The following is a 16,475-nucleotide window of genomic DNA, read 5'->3' as shown; positions in this document are numbered from 1 at the left end:
TGGCTGAACTCAGTGTACAGGTATATAGTATCACAGAGCTGCTCCCCTCTATTTAAACCAGCTCTGCAAGATAAAGTCAGTAATTTTCCTTTGAACATACAAGCAAGTGACAGAAGACAGTATTACGTCTGATTTCAAAAATACAAATTTTCTTACAAAGTTTACTGCTCAAGATTAATGGAGGATAGTAACCAGTTATTGGGTCTTTGAAGCTTTTAGCCTGATCCAGCAGTAAATCCTCCAAAAAAAAAAAAAAAACATCAAACAAACTGTGCAGCACACACAGAGCTCTGGCTAAATAGCTGATTTTAAGCTGAAATGGTTAACAGCCATGTGTCACTGCTCTCATAGAATGCTGCTGCAGTGTCTTCCAGAGATCTTATCAGTGTGATCAGGCAATATGCAGGTCAGGTTAGGCAGATAAAAAAAAAAATGAAAAAGTAACCAGCAAGACAGGGGAGGGGGGCGCTGATCGGTGACCTGCACGCTGCCTGATCACATAGATATCTGGAAGACACTGCAGCTGGCCAGCAACATGTTACTGAGCTCCCAACAAACGATCCTGTTTCCATTTAGCCAGAGTTGTGTGTCCTGCAGAACTTGTATTGTTGTAATCATAACTTCTTGCATCTACCCCCTGGCATCCCCATTCAGCACACTCTAGCACTTACAGTCAAATGTGAGTGGGCTGGAGAGCGCTATACTAACTGCTTCGGCTAATTGGCTGTGGATGGATGGGAGGGGGAGCAGGTCCTTACTTGTGCTCCTCTAAGCAGCGCTATTGACTGTGGGCTCCCCACTACCCAAATAGTCAGTCCACTGCCCATAGAACACACAGTAAGTGTCCATGCTCCCACATGCATTATCCTCCTGCACACCACAGACCTGCCTGTTCGGTGCCACCTGCCGCACAATAGCCACGTGTTCCTCCGGCTAGAATTCATTTTCTCAGCCAGCCCCGCCTCCTTTTCACAGCTTCTAGAAGACAGCGGCCCCAGGGCAGCCAGCCTACCGGGAAATTTCCCGCTATCCCGGTAGGCCAGTCCGGCCCTGGGTTGAACTTAAGTTCCTGAGGATAAAAGGAACTAAAGGTGTTTATGTTTTATTGAATCCTGCTGTAATACTGGATTTGAAAAATGTTCAGCTGAATCTTTTTGAAACCTCCAATGGGTAAGGAAAGCCTTAATTAATAGATCAGGTAGGTGGTTCTGTGGTTATTTATGTTGGATGGAGAGTATCCGCCCCAGCCAGTATCCACCCAGCCAGCCCCATGAACGTAAAGAAATAACCCACCCCTATGCATGCCCCTATCCGGATGCCCGCTATTTTAAGAATCTTTTACATGGAAATCTGTGTTGTTCTAATGCTACAGGAGGTCCTGAGATGAGAAAAGGGGGACTCCTGCTGGAAATGTTTTCCTGGGAATGACACCTTGAGGGGGAGCAATGACACAAACCCAAGGAAGACTTCCAGTGAACACCGCGAGAAAGAGACCTGAGGTGCCAGCTCGAAGACCCAAGCCTAGCCCAATGCATCAGTTCCAGTTTGTCTGTGGCTGTCAATTTCTGACCTTACAAATAGGCAAGTTTTTGGGGTGGAGAATCTTCTGTTTACATGGACTAGAGAATCAAATCCTTGGAGGTATTTTTAAAAGTTTAGAAAATGAAATCAAGCAGTGAAATAATGTGGACTTTTTTCTTTCTACTGGAAATTTTGTGGATATTCATAAGCCATACAAAAAGACTTTTTGTGTTCTTTTATATTTTTTGATGAGGACTAATTATTATTAACCTACAGACTGTCATGCCCCTCCCCCTTCTTGGTTTTATGGACTGTCACGCCCCCTCCTCTTTATTTTTCGTGGAAAATTGCTATACAGCTAAGATCTTTATATCTATTAATTCTGATGTGTTTATTGTTCTCTATTTTATACATGTTTAGGATAATAGCACATTTATGGGAGGAGTAATCAAGGTTTATGTTAAAGGATATTAGGGCAACAGGGATTGTAATTGTCACATTCATGTCAAAAGATTGTTGAAAGAGGTGGTTTAGAGCCCCCCAATATATATTTCTTGTTTTGGGTTATTCCCTTAAATATATTGTTGCTTTGAAGTTAGAAGAACTAGTAAGAGAGATGATTCTGTAGAGAAGATGGAAGTATTGGTTTAGATTTGTCCTAACCACAAAGCTAACGCCTGTATCAAAGAGATGGGATATCCTGTGTGTTGTTATAAAAGCTGATATAAAAACTGTCTGAACATTGACAGGCGGGAAATACTATGAATAATTGTATGTACATAGGGAGGTGTTTAGCATGGCTTGGATTGGTAATATCTCATTGGTGGGCTATATCTTGAATGTATATTATAAATATGCTGTACCAGGACCACTAAATCGAACAGTGTGTAGATTTAATCATCTGTGTTGGGTCACTTTTATATATACATTTTTCCCTGCGCAGAATCTGGGTGTGGTGAACGGAGAAGTGCCAGAAATAATAATAAGGTAAGAGTAACAATAATAGGGTGATAGCTAAGACTAGAGTTTATAGGATCCGGAAGTATTCTATCACTGACATCAATGCTGGGGGCTATTATTGTGTTCACTGACACCAATCTTGGAGGTTATTTTTGCATTCACTGCCACCAATGTTGGAGTTATTATTGCACTCACTGATACCAATACTGGGTGTTATTGTACTCCAACTTCTTCAGTGTGCATTGTGATATGCTGCAAAAAAAATTCAACAGAACCACATTAGGGTGTGTTATAGCTCATATATTTTTAATGCACTACATGAAAATGCACTGCTATTGTGTCGCCCCCTGGAAGTGTCGGGGCCGTCACGTTAATCACCACTAATATACTGTAGATCCTAATATTCCCCCTAACTTGGCCATTGAGCACATACAGATCCCTAGCTACAAGCAGGATCGTCTGTGACAGCCCCATTTGAAAATTGTGGCACATATGATTGAACAACCCCTGGTTATTTGGTCACAGTGTCTCCCAAGGCCAACAGCCCTCCACCCTCGTGGAAGGCATCTGTCCTGGGATAAAGTACCTATTCCCTGTCAGATGGCAAGTGTAAAAGTCCTCCCCTCTTCCAAGTGAGTGAATGATGGGCCGTTGGGTAACTGTCTCCCTGGCCCCTATGTGCTGTGTTGTTATGTAGGGGCTGATTGGCCTTTCCTTGGGATGCCTCCTACCTTTTGCTTTGTACCTACCATTTTAATTTATTATGGGTCTCCAGCCTGGGGGCTGTTGGACACTGGCTATGACCTTTCTGCTGTGGCAATGTCTGCACCTCCAGCAGTAATCTTTCTTTTGGGAATGGCACAGGCCAATAACATCACTCCTCAGTGCTCTGCAGGGACAGTGGGAAGGGGCTCCACTTGGCTTCCCTGACTGACTCATGTTGTGCAGCTGCTGCGGTGGTCAAGAACAGTGCCATGTGTAATAGCTTGCACCCTTCCTGTTTCTTGCCCTGTGTGGTTGCCTGAATCTCATAGTGGTGCTGTGAGTCCTGCTGGGTGTCAGTGCTTCAAACTGTGACACTTGTTCTGCGCTTGTAGAGTCTTGCCATCAAGGCTTACATGTGGTGGTGATGGGGGGGGGGTGGAGGACTGGGTGCCTTTTCCTGCCAAGGTTCTGCAGACCATCCTATACTGCACTGCTGCATCTTGAGGAGTGCTACAGTAATCCACTAACTTTGTCCTCCCAATTAATTCACAGGAAGGAATCTCCTTCCTTTAAAGACCAGGCCAAAAGAAAGGCGGAAACCCTTGCACATTCTATGTATTTGTCCTGTCTTCCCTGAAGGAAAAACTAGAAATTACTATTTGCACCCTAAACGAGTTTGACTGAATCTCGAACTTTGACAGCTTCAACTCTGCATCTGAAGTACCTGGGCCTGATTCTGCAGAAACTACAGAGACTCAAGGTTCATGTTTGTCTGCTGTTGTCTCTCTGGTGGGCATTTCTGCGAAATGTATGCAAGTTCTAGGTGTCATTGGCTCTACGGTTTCGTAGACAGTTCTGTATGTGTAACACCACACCCTAGTTCTTCAGTGGGAAATTCTGACCAAATGGGAAAAATCTACTCGGTGTCTCTTTACTAGACTTTTATACATTGTATCTTCCCAAAGAAAAATATACTACTCTTCACAATCACTCCTTATCCATGTCATCAGTTTTCAGCAGCACCTATATTTGTGAGCAACTATTTTTCCAGGATGACGCACACAAAGGGCAAAATTAGAACCAAAATATCTGATGAGCACCTTGAGGATTCATTGAGAATTGCTACTACATCCATTGAATTAGATATTGATGTGTTCGTTTATCAAAAACAGTATCAAATACTGCACTCGTTTTATGTTGCCCTCTTATACTTTTATAATAAAGTACATTACAAAAAAAAATTCTTACTTAGATAGGTACAAAGGGCCAGATCCACAAAGTAGTTACGCTGGCGTATCTATTGATACGCCACGTAACTTCTAGGATGCTCCGGCGTATCTTTTTTCTGTATTCAGAAAACAAGATACGCCGGAATTTTGCTAAGATCCGACTGGTGTAAGCCTCTTACGCCGTCGTATCTTAGTTGCATATTTACGCTGGCCGCTAGATGGCGCTTCCGTAGATTTACGCAAGGAATATGCAAATTAGGTAGATACGCCGATTCACAAACGTCCGCCCGGCGCATTTTTTTACGTCGTTTACGTAAGGCTTTTTCCGGCTTAAAGTTACCCCTGCTATATGAGGCGTATGCAATGTTAAGTATGGACGTCGGGCCACCGTCAAATTTTTTTACGTTTTATGCCGTTTGCGTAAGTCGTTCGCGAATAGGGCTGTGCGTAAGTTACGTTCACGTCTAAAGCATTGACGATTTGCGGCGTAATTTGGAGCATGCGCACTGGGATTCTTTCACGGACGGCGCATGCACCGTTTCGTAAAAAAACGTCAAATACGTGGGGTCACGATTAGTTAGCATAGAACACGCCCCCAACCAGCTTTTGAATTAAGCGGGCTTACGCCGCCCGATATACGCTACGCCGCCGTAACTAAAGGCGTAACTCCCTTGTGAATACAGTACTCGCCTTTCTAAGTTACGGCGCCGTAGCGTTTCTGAGATACGCTACGCCCGCCTAAAGATAGGCGCATGTACGTGGATCTGGCCCATTATCTATATCAGTGATGTTAACTTGCGATCTGCCTGACTTTTTCTACTCATAGTTCGTCAGGTTGAAAAAAGACACAAGTCCATCCAGTTCAACCACAAAAAAGAAACAAACAAAATAAAAAACCATCAGTTATCTTTATTGTGCATTTTATGTGTGGCCCAAGCAATTCCTCTTCTTCCAATGTGGCCCAGGAAGGTCAAAAGGTTAGACATCCCTGGTCTAGACCAAGGTTAGCCAGATTTTGGCGAAGATGGTCTACTTTAAATGACCTCTGGCTGTACACCCATTGGATTGCACCTTCTTCACCCAAGGTGCTATGCATGTTGCTTCGCCTATCAGACTTCCAATGTTTTTGTGGGACCTGGCCTTCTGTAGAAACTCCCCCATATGAACATTTGGAAAATTATTTCCAGAGGATGGCCTTTTTGGTAGACATCACCTTTGCTTGCAAGATTTTGGAGTTGATGTTCCTGTTCTCTAAGCTCCCCTTTGTGGTTTAACATAAGGATAAGTTATTCTTTCTCTTTTTCCTACCAAAGGTGGTGTCCACATTTTGCCTTAACATTGGCCTGTCTTCTCTTTGCCAACAACCAATTCATCCAAAGGATATTGCACTTCATACTCTGGATGTTGTTTGGGCTGTTTTACTTTTCTGATATGGTCTCATTTCATACAACAGTTTCTCTCTTTGAGTTCCCAGAGGTTCCATGCAAGTGGTTGGTGACTTCTTTGGCTACTATCTTGAAATTTATTAGGCAGACTTTATGCTGTTTTTGTTCTCCCACCTCATGATGATCTCTGCTTTGGGATGTCCCTGAAGTCTAGAATTAAGGACCAGGCTTTGTCCTTTATAAACAAAAGAAAAAAAATGGATATTTTGTACTCGCCGTGAAAAGGTGAGTACCTTTATTGAAAAGGGCTATGAGGAAACAAGACTGAATAAAGTTATTGGCGAGGTGCCTTAGGTCCATTGGAGGGGCATAACTAGGGTGAGGTCCTTTTTTCAAAATGAAAGTGGATTAATAATCTTCAAACTCTGAAACCCAAAAGTCTCAATATCGAATTTGACATCATTTGTTTTATTAGCAATGCTTAGTTTATATATATATTTTTGTGAGGGCACTTAGGTTTAGATTGTGTTTAACATTGTTGGTCATTGGTCTTTTTATGTATTTTATTTTACATGCATGTATTTTATTATTATTTTATAGCTTGGGATTACCGCTTTTGGTACTGAAAATTCACCCCGAGCCACACTCGGGAATACCGCTAGGGAGGTTAAAAGATTTTTCCTGCGGGTATTTTTTGGTTGGATTCAATAATGTATGCTTGGCAGTATTACACTATGGAAGTGTTTTTTTGCTATCCATCTCTATATACTAGGAGACTAATTTCTGGAGGAGGAGAAAGCTGTGTCCTAAGGAGAAAGCCTGATCTGCCTGTGTTTTGATCTTAGAATCATCTGATCTGTGTTTGCCTAATTTTATTTGTTAGGCACGCACTTTTGGTAAGTGTGTTTCATGAGTGCAGTGGAGGGCACTTGATGTTGAAGATTATTTTCCTGTATTATCACATGGTAGAGAAAATTTAAGGATCATACACTTACTTTTTAATAACTTTATAAATGATATTGGACATGGGATCAAAAGTAACATTTCTGTCTTTGCAGATGACACCAAGCTATGCAGTGGAATAACGTCCTTACAGGATGTCGCCAATATACAAGCCGAACTCAATGCTCTGTCTAATTGGGCGACTAAGTGGCAGATGAGGTTTAATGTTGATAAATGTAAAGTTATGCACTTGGGGGCTAAGAATATGCATGCATCATACATACTAGGGGGAGTACAACTGGGGGGATCCATAGTGGAGAAAGATCTGGGGGTTTTGGTAGATCATAAGCTCAATAATGGCATGCAATGCCAAGCTGCGGTTTCCAAAGCAAGCAAAGTCCTTTCTTGTATTAACCTCCCTGGCGGTATGATTCTTTCAGAAAAAACATGCTGAAAGCGGTACCATTATTTGCAAGGAAATTTGGCGTTTTATATTGTAGGTCTGTCATTTTTAGAAATAACTCACTTAAATCTGACCAAACAAGCTTCTAATAGGCATCCCGGGTATGACATTTTTTTAAAAACAAAATGATAAATTATAATATAATAAATAATTATAAATAATTATAACAAATAATAATATAATTATAATAAAAATTATTCAATAATGTAATAAAATCAAAAACACTATCGCACAATTCTGCAAGTGATTATAATTTATTATCGCTGTTTTTTAGCTGATCTAAAACTATTTTTGACATAAAGGGACACTTTTGGTTGCTATGGACAATCTACAGTTTGCAGGGAGAAAGAAACGTTTTTATTATATAAAATGACATGCATGACACAGGACAGACCACTAGGGACAAGGGGGGTGTGTTTTTTTTACATACAGTACTGTAATCTATAAGATTACAGCATACTGTATGTAAGGTGTTTGTTTACTTTTTTGAATTTGGCGCCGTTCTCCGTCCCCGTGCGTCGTAACGTCGCAGGGAACGGAGATCGGCGTCACACGGAGGCACTGTGTGAATCGAGCGAGGTCCCGCTCGCTCACACAGCGCGGTGGCATCGCTGGATCCAGGGACAAGGTAAGTAACTTTGCCTGTGGATCTAGCGAGGCAAGCCCGAGTCTGACTCGGGGTTACCGCTCGCAGCAGGAAAATCTAACCCCGAGTCAGACTCGGGAACACCGCCAGGCAGGTTAAGAGCGGTATGGACTGCAGAGAGAGAGAGAGAGATATAATTTTGCCCCTGTGCAAATCATTAGTAAGACCTCATCTGGAATATGCAGTCCAGTTTGGGGCACCAGTTCTCAAAAAGGATATCGGGGAACTGGAGGAAGTGCAGAGAAGGGCAACCAAACTGATAAGAGGCATGGAGGAGCTCAGCTATGAGGAAAGATTAGAGGAACTGAATTTATTCACTCTTGAGAAGAGGAGAATAAGGGGGGATATGATCCAGATGTACAAATATATAAGGGGTCCATATAGTGAAGTTGGTGTTGCGTTATTCACTTTATGGTCAACACAAAAGACAAGGGGGCACACTTTACGTCTAGAGGAAAAGAGATTTCATCTCCAAATATGGAAAGGTTTCTTCACAGTAAGAGCTGTGAAAATGTGGAATAGATTCCCTCCAGACGTGGTTCTGGCCAGCTCAGTAGATTGCTTTAAGAAAGGTCTGGATACTTTCCTAAATGTACATAATATAACTGAGTACTAAGATCTGTAGGTAAAGTTGATCCGGGGAAAATCTGATTGCCTCATGGGGGATCAGGAAGACATTTTTTCCCTTGCTGTAGCAAATTGGATCAGGCGCTGATGTTTTTTTTTTGCCTTTCTCTGGATCAATGGTGGGTATAGAATTGGGTATATGGGATTTACGATATTTTTTATTTTTTTTATGGTTAAACTAGATGGACTTGTGTCTTTTTTCAACTAACTATGTAACTATACACCATTGGATCTTTTGACATCACATACATGTTTACACTACATAATTTGTACTATTTTATCTGCTTTGTTTATACTACACGTTATTATCACTGTCCATTTGAATGATTAAAAATTGGTTTAGAGGAACTAGGGCACATTACAAGCATACCCCACTTTTAAGTACACAATGGGGTTTATTTACTAAAGCTGAGAAGTGCAAAATCAGGCTCACTTCTGCATATAAACCAATGAGCTTCTAACCCCAGTTTGTTCAATTAAGCTTTGGTAATAAAACCCCCATAGAACCCTTATAACATGCAATTGCATGACTGTGTCTATTCATATTCTAAACTATTTTAACAGCCTTGACAGTATGTTCTTCCTCTGCAGTCTAAATTAACCAAACTAAAGGGCTAATCAAATCTGAAAACCAGACTAGTTGGCATAGAGTGTAGGCCATGTGGATTTTATTGTAATTTTATGCTACCTTTAATTGATGTAATAAGCAGTTACATATTTTGTTTTTATTTCCTTTTTTTTTTTTAATTGTAGGGTTTGTATTTAGTTTTCAAATTATACAAAGATAAACCATTACATATTTCACATTCTGCCAGTCTGCGGACCGGTTTCATCGGACATGTATGCTCGTGAGTACTCGGCCTCAGAGTCTCTTTTCTCCCCCAATCTTTTCAAACTACACAACACGCCCATGGGCTGCTAAAAGACAACAAACCTATATCCCGCTCACACCATTGCCCCTTTTCAGCTTCACCAACCAAAGGAAGATGAGTTATCCACTGCTGTTTCTGCCCCCTTCTTATGATGTTTATCTTCTGTTTCCATCATTGTGTGTAATAGTAAGGCGAGGGAGGAAGTGACCTAGGAGTGCCGCGGACCAGGAAGTGGCAGATTAGGAGGAGTACATAGCAACAGGACGATTTTGGTAAGTAAAAAAAAAATGTTCCCTTCAAATGTTTTTTATAGGTTTCCAGGAGTTTCCCGCTTTAAGTTTAGCACAGAGCGGTATTTACAATATTATGGCCAGGAGTTGGGCATAATATGGCAAAGACTTATATCTACCAGCTGTGGGTCACTGTCCTAACCCAGAAGTAGCAGGGCAGGGCTCTAGGGATTTGGCACCAATATGCAGCCAAGCGTGGTTCCCCTTACATGCAGACAATGAATTGGCAGTTTTTTATGCATGTCTAGACTCCAGATGCTGCATGCAGGCAGCCCATTGAAGTATATTAAGAGGCAGCGACTGCATGGACACAGATATTCATTCTAATGTATCAGGTGAGCAGATGCACTTGAGCACACGTGTTGAACGAGGCATAACAAGCAAACGTAAGCAGGAATGCCCTGAGTTACCTGGGTCAGTCAAAACCCAAGTATACAGGAGATCATGTAAATATAAAACAAGTGCTGCGTTGACAATGTGGTTACCAAAAATGTCACAACATCAATATATATAGATAACTGTTTTATAATTTGAGTTCTGTCTCAAATTAGCCAAACCACCAATGAATATATACAGTTTATATGATATGATCCCCTACAGATTTCGTAAGTTTTCCCACTTACAAAAAAATTAAGGGTCTATAATTTTTTATTATAGGTATATTTTAAATGATAGAGACAGAATATCAACCAAAAATCCAGAAAAAAAACCACATAAAACAAATGCTATAAAATATGTTCAGTGAGTAAAATATGTATTTGATCCCCAAGCAAAACATGACGTACTTGGTGGCACAGAGGTAAGATGTTTCTTATAATTAGCGACCAGATTTAACTGATAAACATAAACTATTAACACTTCTATTTCTGAAGGCATTCTTAACAGCTTTTTTTCAAACCTGCCTAAAACTTTTGGATAATATACAGTGCCTTGAAAAAATATTCATACCCCTTAAAATTTTCTACATTTTGTCATGTTACAACCAAAAACGTAAATGTATTTTATTGGGATTTTATGTGATGGACCAACACAAAGTGGCACACAATTGTGAAGTGGAAGGAAAATTATAAATGGTTTTCATTTTTTTTTACAAATAAAGATCTGAAAAGTGTGGGGTGCATTTGTATTCAGCCCCCCTGAGTCAATACTTTGTAGAACCGCCTTTTGCTGCAATTACAGCTGAAAGTCATTTTGGGTATGTTTCTACTTGCTTTGCACATATAAAGAGTGAAATTGTTGCTTATTCTTCTTTGTAAAACAGCTCAAGCTCTGTCACATTGGATGGAGAGTGTCTGTGAACAGCAATTTTTAAAGTCTTGCCACAGATTCTCAATTGGATTTAGGTCTGGACTTTGGGCCATTCTAACACATGAATATGCTTTGATCTAAACCATTCCATTGTAGCTCTGGCTGTATGTTTAGGGTCGTTGTCCTGTTGGAAGATGAACCTCCGCCCTTGTCTAAAGTCTTTTGCAGACTATAACAGGTTTTCTTCTAAGATTGTCTGTATTTGGCTCCATCCATCTTCCCATCAACTCTGACGAGCTTCCCTGTCCCACCGTGAAACATGGTGTGTTCAGGGTGATGTGGAGTGTTAGATTTCCGCCACACACAGCATTTTGCTTTTAGGTAAAAAAGTTCAATTTCTGTCTTACCTGACCAGAGCACATTCTACCACATGTTTTCTGTGTCCCCCACATGGCTTCTCGCAAACTGCAGACGGGACTTGTTTTGGCTTTTTTTCAAAAATGTCTTTCTTCTCGCCACTCTTCCATAAAGGTCAAATATGTGAAGTGCACAACTAATAGTTGTCCTGTGTACAGATTCTCTAACCGGAGTTGTGGATCTCTGCAGCTCCTCCAGAGTTACCATAGGTCTTTAAAGTGCTTCTCTGATGAATGCTCTCCTTGCCCGGCCTGTCAGTTTAGGTGGATGGCCATGTCTAGTAAAAAAATGTCCTTCCACTTCACAATTATGTGCCACTTTGTGTTGGTCTATCACATAAAATCCCAATAAAATACATTTACGTTTTTAGTTGTAACATGACATAATGTGGAAAATTTCAAGGGGTGTGAATACTTTTTTAAGGCACTGTATATACAGTACACACACACACACACACACACAGTGAGTGAGTGAGTGAGGATAGATAGATAGATAGATAGATAGATAGATAGATAGATAGATAGATAGATAGATAGATAGATAGATAGATAGATAGATAGATAGATAGACATTGCAAATTATTCCTTTGCAATAAAATATAGTGTTAAATCTTACCCTAGGTCCTTGGCATAACCCAATGATGGTGACAGTCTCTGTTCCACAACGGTGATTTCTGTTTGTGTTGGAGTTGATGCATTTAACAGTTCTTCATAAGAAGGGCCAATGCACTTCTTCTTCAATAGGACATAGACTCCAAAGCCAATCAGAAACAACAGAAGAACTCCTCCTATTACACCTCCAGCAACTGCTGCCACCTGTTCTAAATGGGAACAAAATAAGTAAGGTGTTTTTCTAACACAGTGGCAGGTAAGTGGTTGACATAATGAAATCCACAAAAGTAGGTAAATATGCGGTTGAATTACACAAGACCTGTTTTACTTTCCAAATAATTTGTATATCTGTGCAGCCAGTTTTGTGATCCACAGCCAAATACTTGACATCCAGAACAGCAAAAGCACAGCTTAATTAAAGGGGTTGTAAAGGTTTGTTTTTTATTTTCTAAATTGGTTCCTTTAAGCTAGTGCATTGTTGGTTCACTTACCTTTTCCTTCGATTTCCCTTCTAAAAATTTTTTTTCTCTTTGCCTGAATTTCTCACTTCCTGTTCCCTTCACTAAGCTTGCCCCCTCCCTTGGGACTACATCCCTGCGGGGAGACGCTGTGAACTCAGAGGGTCAAACCTTACCACAGCTTTGTTATTTCTCACTGAATGAGCTGCCACTCCTTCTGCCAGAGGATTACAGGAGCCCAGTATAAGGACAGATTTGTGTACATCATCTGTATTGTATAAAATATAATTCTTAATTGTTTGATAAATATATTACTACATTATTAGGTGTTTTTATGTCTCTAAAATTGACACCCAGTATACCATCATGCAGCACTATTTGGATGCAGACTATATCTGATTTGTGACATGTTCACTTACTGTACCTTATGTACTGCTAGCACTTCTCTTATTTGTTACCAATTCATGTATGGTGCCCTGATTGCCATCAATTTCCTACTTTTTAAATTCTTTGTTATCTTGTTATTCTATTTCCCTATATCATGTTCTGAAAATAGGGATTTAATGATAAATCTCTTCTGACAGAGTTACAAAGTTAGTCTGACTGAAAAATTACACAAGTTCAACCAATAGAATGGGGGGGGGGTTTATACAATCCCATATACACAATCCTATATCCACAGTTGATCTAAACTAGACTAGAGGAAGGCAAGAAAAACAATAAAGCATGATGCAATTTGCTCCAGCAGGGAAAAAACAATTCTTCCTGTTCACCCAAGAGGAAATTGGATATTCCCTGGATCAATTTTACCAAAAATATTAGTATCCAGTCATATTATGTGTATGTAGGAAATAATTCAGGTCTTTTTTTAAAACAATTTACTGAGCTGGCCAGAACCAGCTCTTGAGGGAGTTTATTCCACATTTTCAAAAATTTTAAGCCCTGTACACAGGGCCTAGAAGCTCGTCAGGAAAAAAACGTTGTTTTTCCTGATGAGATTCTTGGCAAGAATCTCTTGCCGGCCGAGTGTACAGACACTCCATTCAAAAGAACCGCCGTTCTTTTGAATGGCACGAACGCTCGTCACATTCGATGATGTCGCCGCCATCTTGCTACACCCTACCTATGCCTAGGAAGCTACCACACATGCGTCAAAGTCATTTCGAGCATGCATGGGTTTTCACGGCGACAGGTAAGTATACACACTCTTGGGTTTCTCGGCAGGAAAACACTGCCAAGAATCACGATGAGAAAATAGAGAGCGGGTTCTCTATTTTTTTTGTCGAGATTTTGGGCAGTTTTCTAGATGAGAAACCTGAAAGCCTTGTACACACGCTCGGTTTACTCGAGAAAACCGAGCGTGTGTACGAGGCTTAACTGTGAAGAAGTCTTTCTCTATTTGGAAATTTAATTTCTTTAACTCCAGATGTAAAAAAAGCCCTCCTTGTCCTCTGTGATGACCTTAAAGGGATTGCAAACCCTCATGTTTTCACTTTAATGCATCCTATGCATTAAGGTGAAAAAACATCTGACAATTACCCCCCCCCCCCAGACCCCGTTTTACTTACCTGAGCCTTGGAAAGTCCTGCGCCGAGAACGTGTTGGATCTTTGCCTGGGTTTCTCGGCTCTTTATTGGATAGATTGGCTCCCGCTGCTGTCAATCAAATCCAATGACTCAGGGTCCAAGGCGTGGGGCCGAGTCCTGCACTCTGCGGCTATGTACGCCAAATGCAGGACTCGGGAGCGTGCCCGCAAGGTAACCCCCTTGAGAGAGCGCTTCCCAAAGGGTGGTATCTGAAGTGGGGTGGAGCCGAAGAGGGACCCCAGAAAATGACATTCGGGATCACTCGGTGCAAAACGAGCTGCATAGTCCACTGACTGGATGACATGTTTGTTATTTAAAAAAAAATAATTGAAGCTATAGTATCACTTTAAAGTGAATAACTGAACACCAAGCTCACAATATGGATCACTTATGCATTTATACATGTTTGACATATCCCCCCTTAACCACTTCCCGATCGCCGCATGTAGATATACGTCGGCAGAATGGCACGGACAGGCACATAAACGTACCTGTACGTGCCTGCCTAGACGTGGGTCGGGGGTCCGATCGGGACCCCCCCCCCCCCCGCTACACGCGGCGGTCGGGTTCCCTCGGGGAGCGATCCGGAACGACGGCGCGGCTATTTGTTTATAGCCGCTCCGTCGCGATCGCTCCCCGGAGCTGAAGAACGGGGAGAGCCGTATGTAAACACGGCTTCCCCGTGCTTCACTATGGCGCTGCATCGATCGAGTGATCCCCTTTATAGGGGAGACTCGATCGATGACGTCATTCCTGCAGCCACACCCCCCTACAGTTGTAAACACACACTAAGGGCCTGATTTACTATGCTCTGTGCGCTGCGCTGGTTCATGCGTTAATTAGTACTCCGGGTGGAGGCTTAATTGGGCGCATGAACCAGCGCAGCAGCCGGCGCATTGAAACTAATATGAAAAGCCGCGCTGAACTCCCTATAGAAGTCTATGGGAGAAATCAAAAGTGTTCATTTTAAAGGCTAATCTGCAAGTTTTGTCCTAAAAAGTGTTTGGGGACCTCAGTCCTGCCCCAGGGAACATGTATCAATGCTTTTTTTATTTTTTAAAACGGCCGTTTTTTCGGGAGCAGTGAAATTAATAATTCTTAAAGTGAAACAATAAAAGTGAAATATTCCTTTAAATTTCGTACCTAGGGGGGGTGTAATGTCAGCATGTGAAATAGCGCATTTTTCCCGCACTTAGAACTCCCCCTGCACAAAGTGACATTCAGAAGGAAAAAAGTCATTTAAAAATTCACTCGCGGCTATAATGAATTGTCGGCTCTGACAATTCTAAAGGGATTCATTCATAAAACAAACAAGAAAATGTGTAGGGGTTCCCCCAAATTAAATTACCAGGCCCTTCAGGTCTGGAATGGATATTAAGGGGAACCCCGCCGTAAAAACCAAAAAAAAAAAAAGACGTGCGGTTCCCGGCAAATATCCATTCCAGGCCCTTCAGGTCTGGTGTGGATTTTAAGGGGAACTCCACCCCAAATTGAAAAAAAAAATGGCGTGGAGTCCCCCTAAAAATCCACACCAGACCCTTATCCGAGCACGTTGACCTGGCCGGCCGCAGAAAAGAGGGGGGGACAGAGTGCGGCCCCCCCCCTCTCCTGAACCGCACCAGGCCACATGCCCTCAACATGGGGAGGATGTCCCCATGTTGATGGGGACAAGGGTCTCATCCCCACAACCCTTGCCCGGTGGTTGTGGGGGTATGCGGGTGGGAGGCTTATCAGAATCTGGAAGACCCCTTTAACAAAGGGGACCCCCAGATCCTGGCCCCCCCCCTATGTGAAATGGTAATGGGGTACATTGTACCTCTACCATTTCACCCCAAAAAAAATGTCAAAGTGTTAAAAATGACAGTAGCCGGTTTTTGACAAATCTTTTAATAAAATCTTCTTTTCTTCTTTCCTTCGGGTTTCTTCCGCTGCTTCTATCTTCTCGTCCACATCTTGCCCGACGTCTTCTTCTATCTTCTCCGTCCGTCCTTCAGCCTTCTGGTCCCGCATCTTGTGTCTTCTCCGGTCTTCTTCTCGGTCCGCCAGCCTTCTCGTCCCCGGACTCAGCGTTTGAATTTGAATTGGGCCGTCGTGTTCCCGCTCCTGGGACCCGCCCCCCTCTGACGCCACAAGTAAACTCCTTAGAAGGTCATGTGCGTCAGAGGGGGGCGGGGTCACATGAGTGTGACACGGCGGGAACTTCTTCTCCGGGCGGCGCGATTGAAATTGAATTCCCCCGCTGTGTGACGCTCTGTGACCCCGCCCCCCTCTGACGCACATGACCTTCTAAGGAGTTTACTTGTGGCGTCAGAGGGGGGCGGGTCCCAGGAGCGGGAACACGACGGCCCAATTCAAATTCAAACGCTGAGTCCGGGGACGAGAAGGCTGGCGGACCGAGAAGAAGACCGGAGAAGACACAAGATGCGGGACCAGAAGGCTGAAGGACGGACGGAGAAGATAGAAGAAGACGTCGGGCAAGATGTGGACGAGAAGATAGAAGCAGCGGAAGAAACCC

At 42.3% G+C, this 16,475-nt stretch overlaps 1 protein-coding gene across 2 annotated transcripts in view; it reads right to left on the bottom strand.

Annotated features, from left to right (window-relative positions):
- Window positions 1-16,475, bottom strand: part of LOC120909096 (synaptotagmin-15-like) — a 126,949-nt gene that overhangs the window by 79,130 nt on the left and 31,344 nt on the right. For both annotated transcript variants that reach the window (XM_040320747.1, XM_040320748.1), the window contains exon 2: window positions 11,921-12,125. In XM_040320747.1, coding sequence (XP_040176681.1) covers window positions 11,921-12,125 — 205 coding nt within the window. The remainder of the gene's footprint in view (window positions 1-11,920; window positions 12,126-16,475) is intronic.

The sequence above is a fragment of the Rana temporaria genome, chromosome 8, assembly GCF_905171775.1.
Source record: "Rana temporaria chromosome 8, aRanTem1.1, whole genome shotgun sequence".
Classification (NCBI taxonomy): Eukaryota; Metazoa; Chordata; class Amphibia; order Anura; family Ranidae; genus Rana; species Rana temporaria.
The sequence above is the reverse complement of the archived record's forward strand: the minus strand, read 5'-3'. Positions and strand labels throughout refer to the sequence as shown.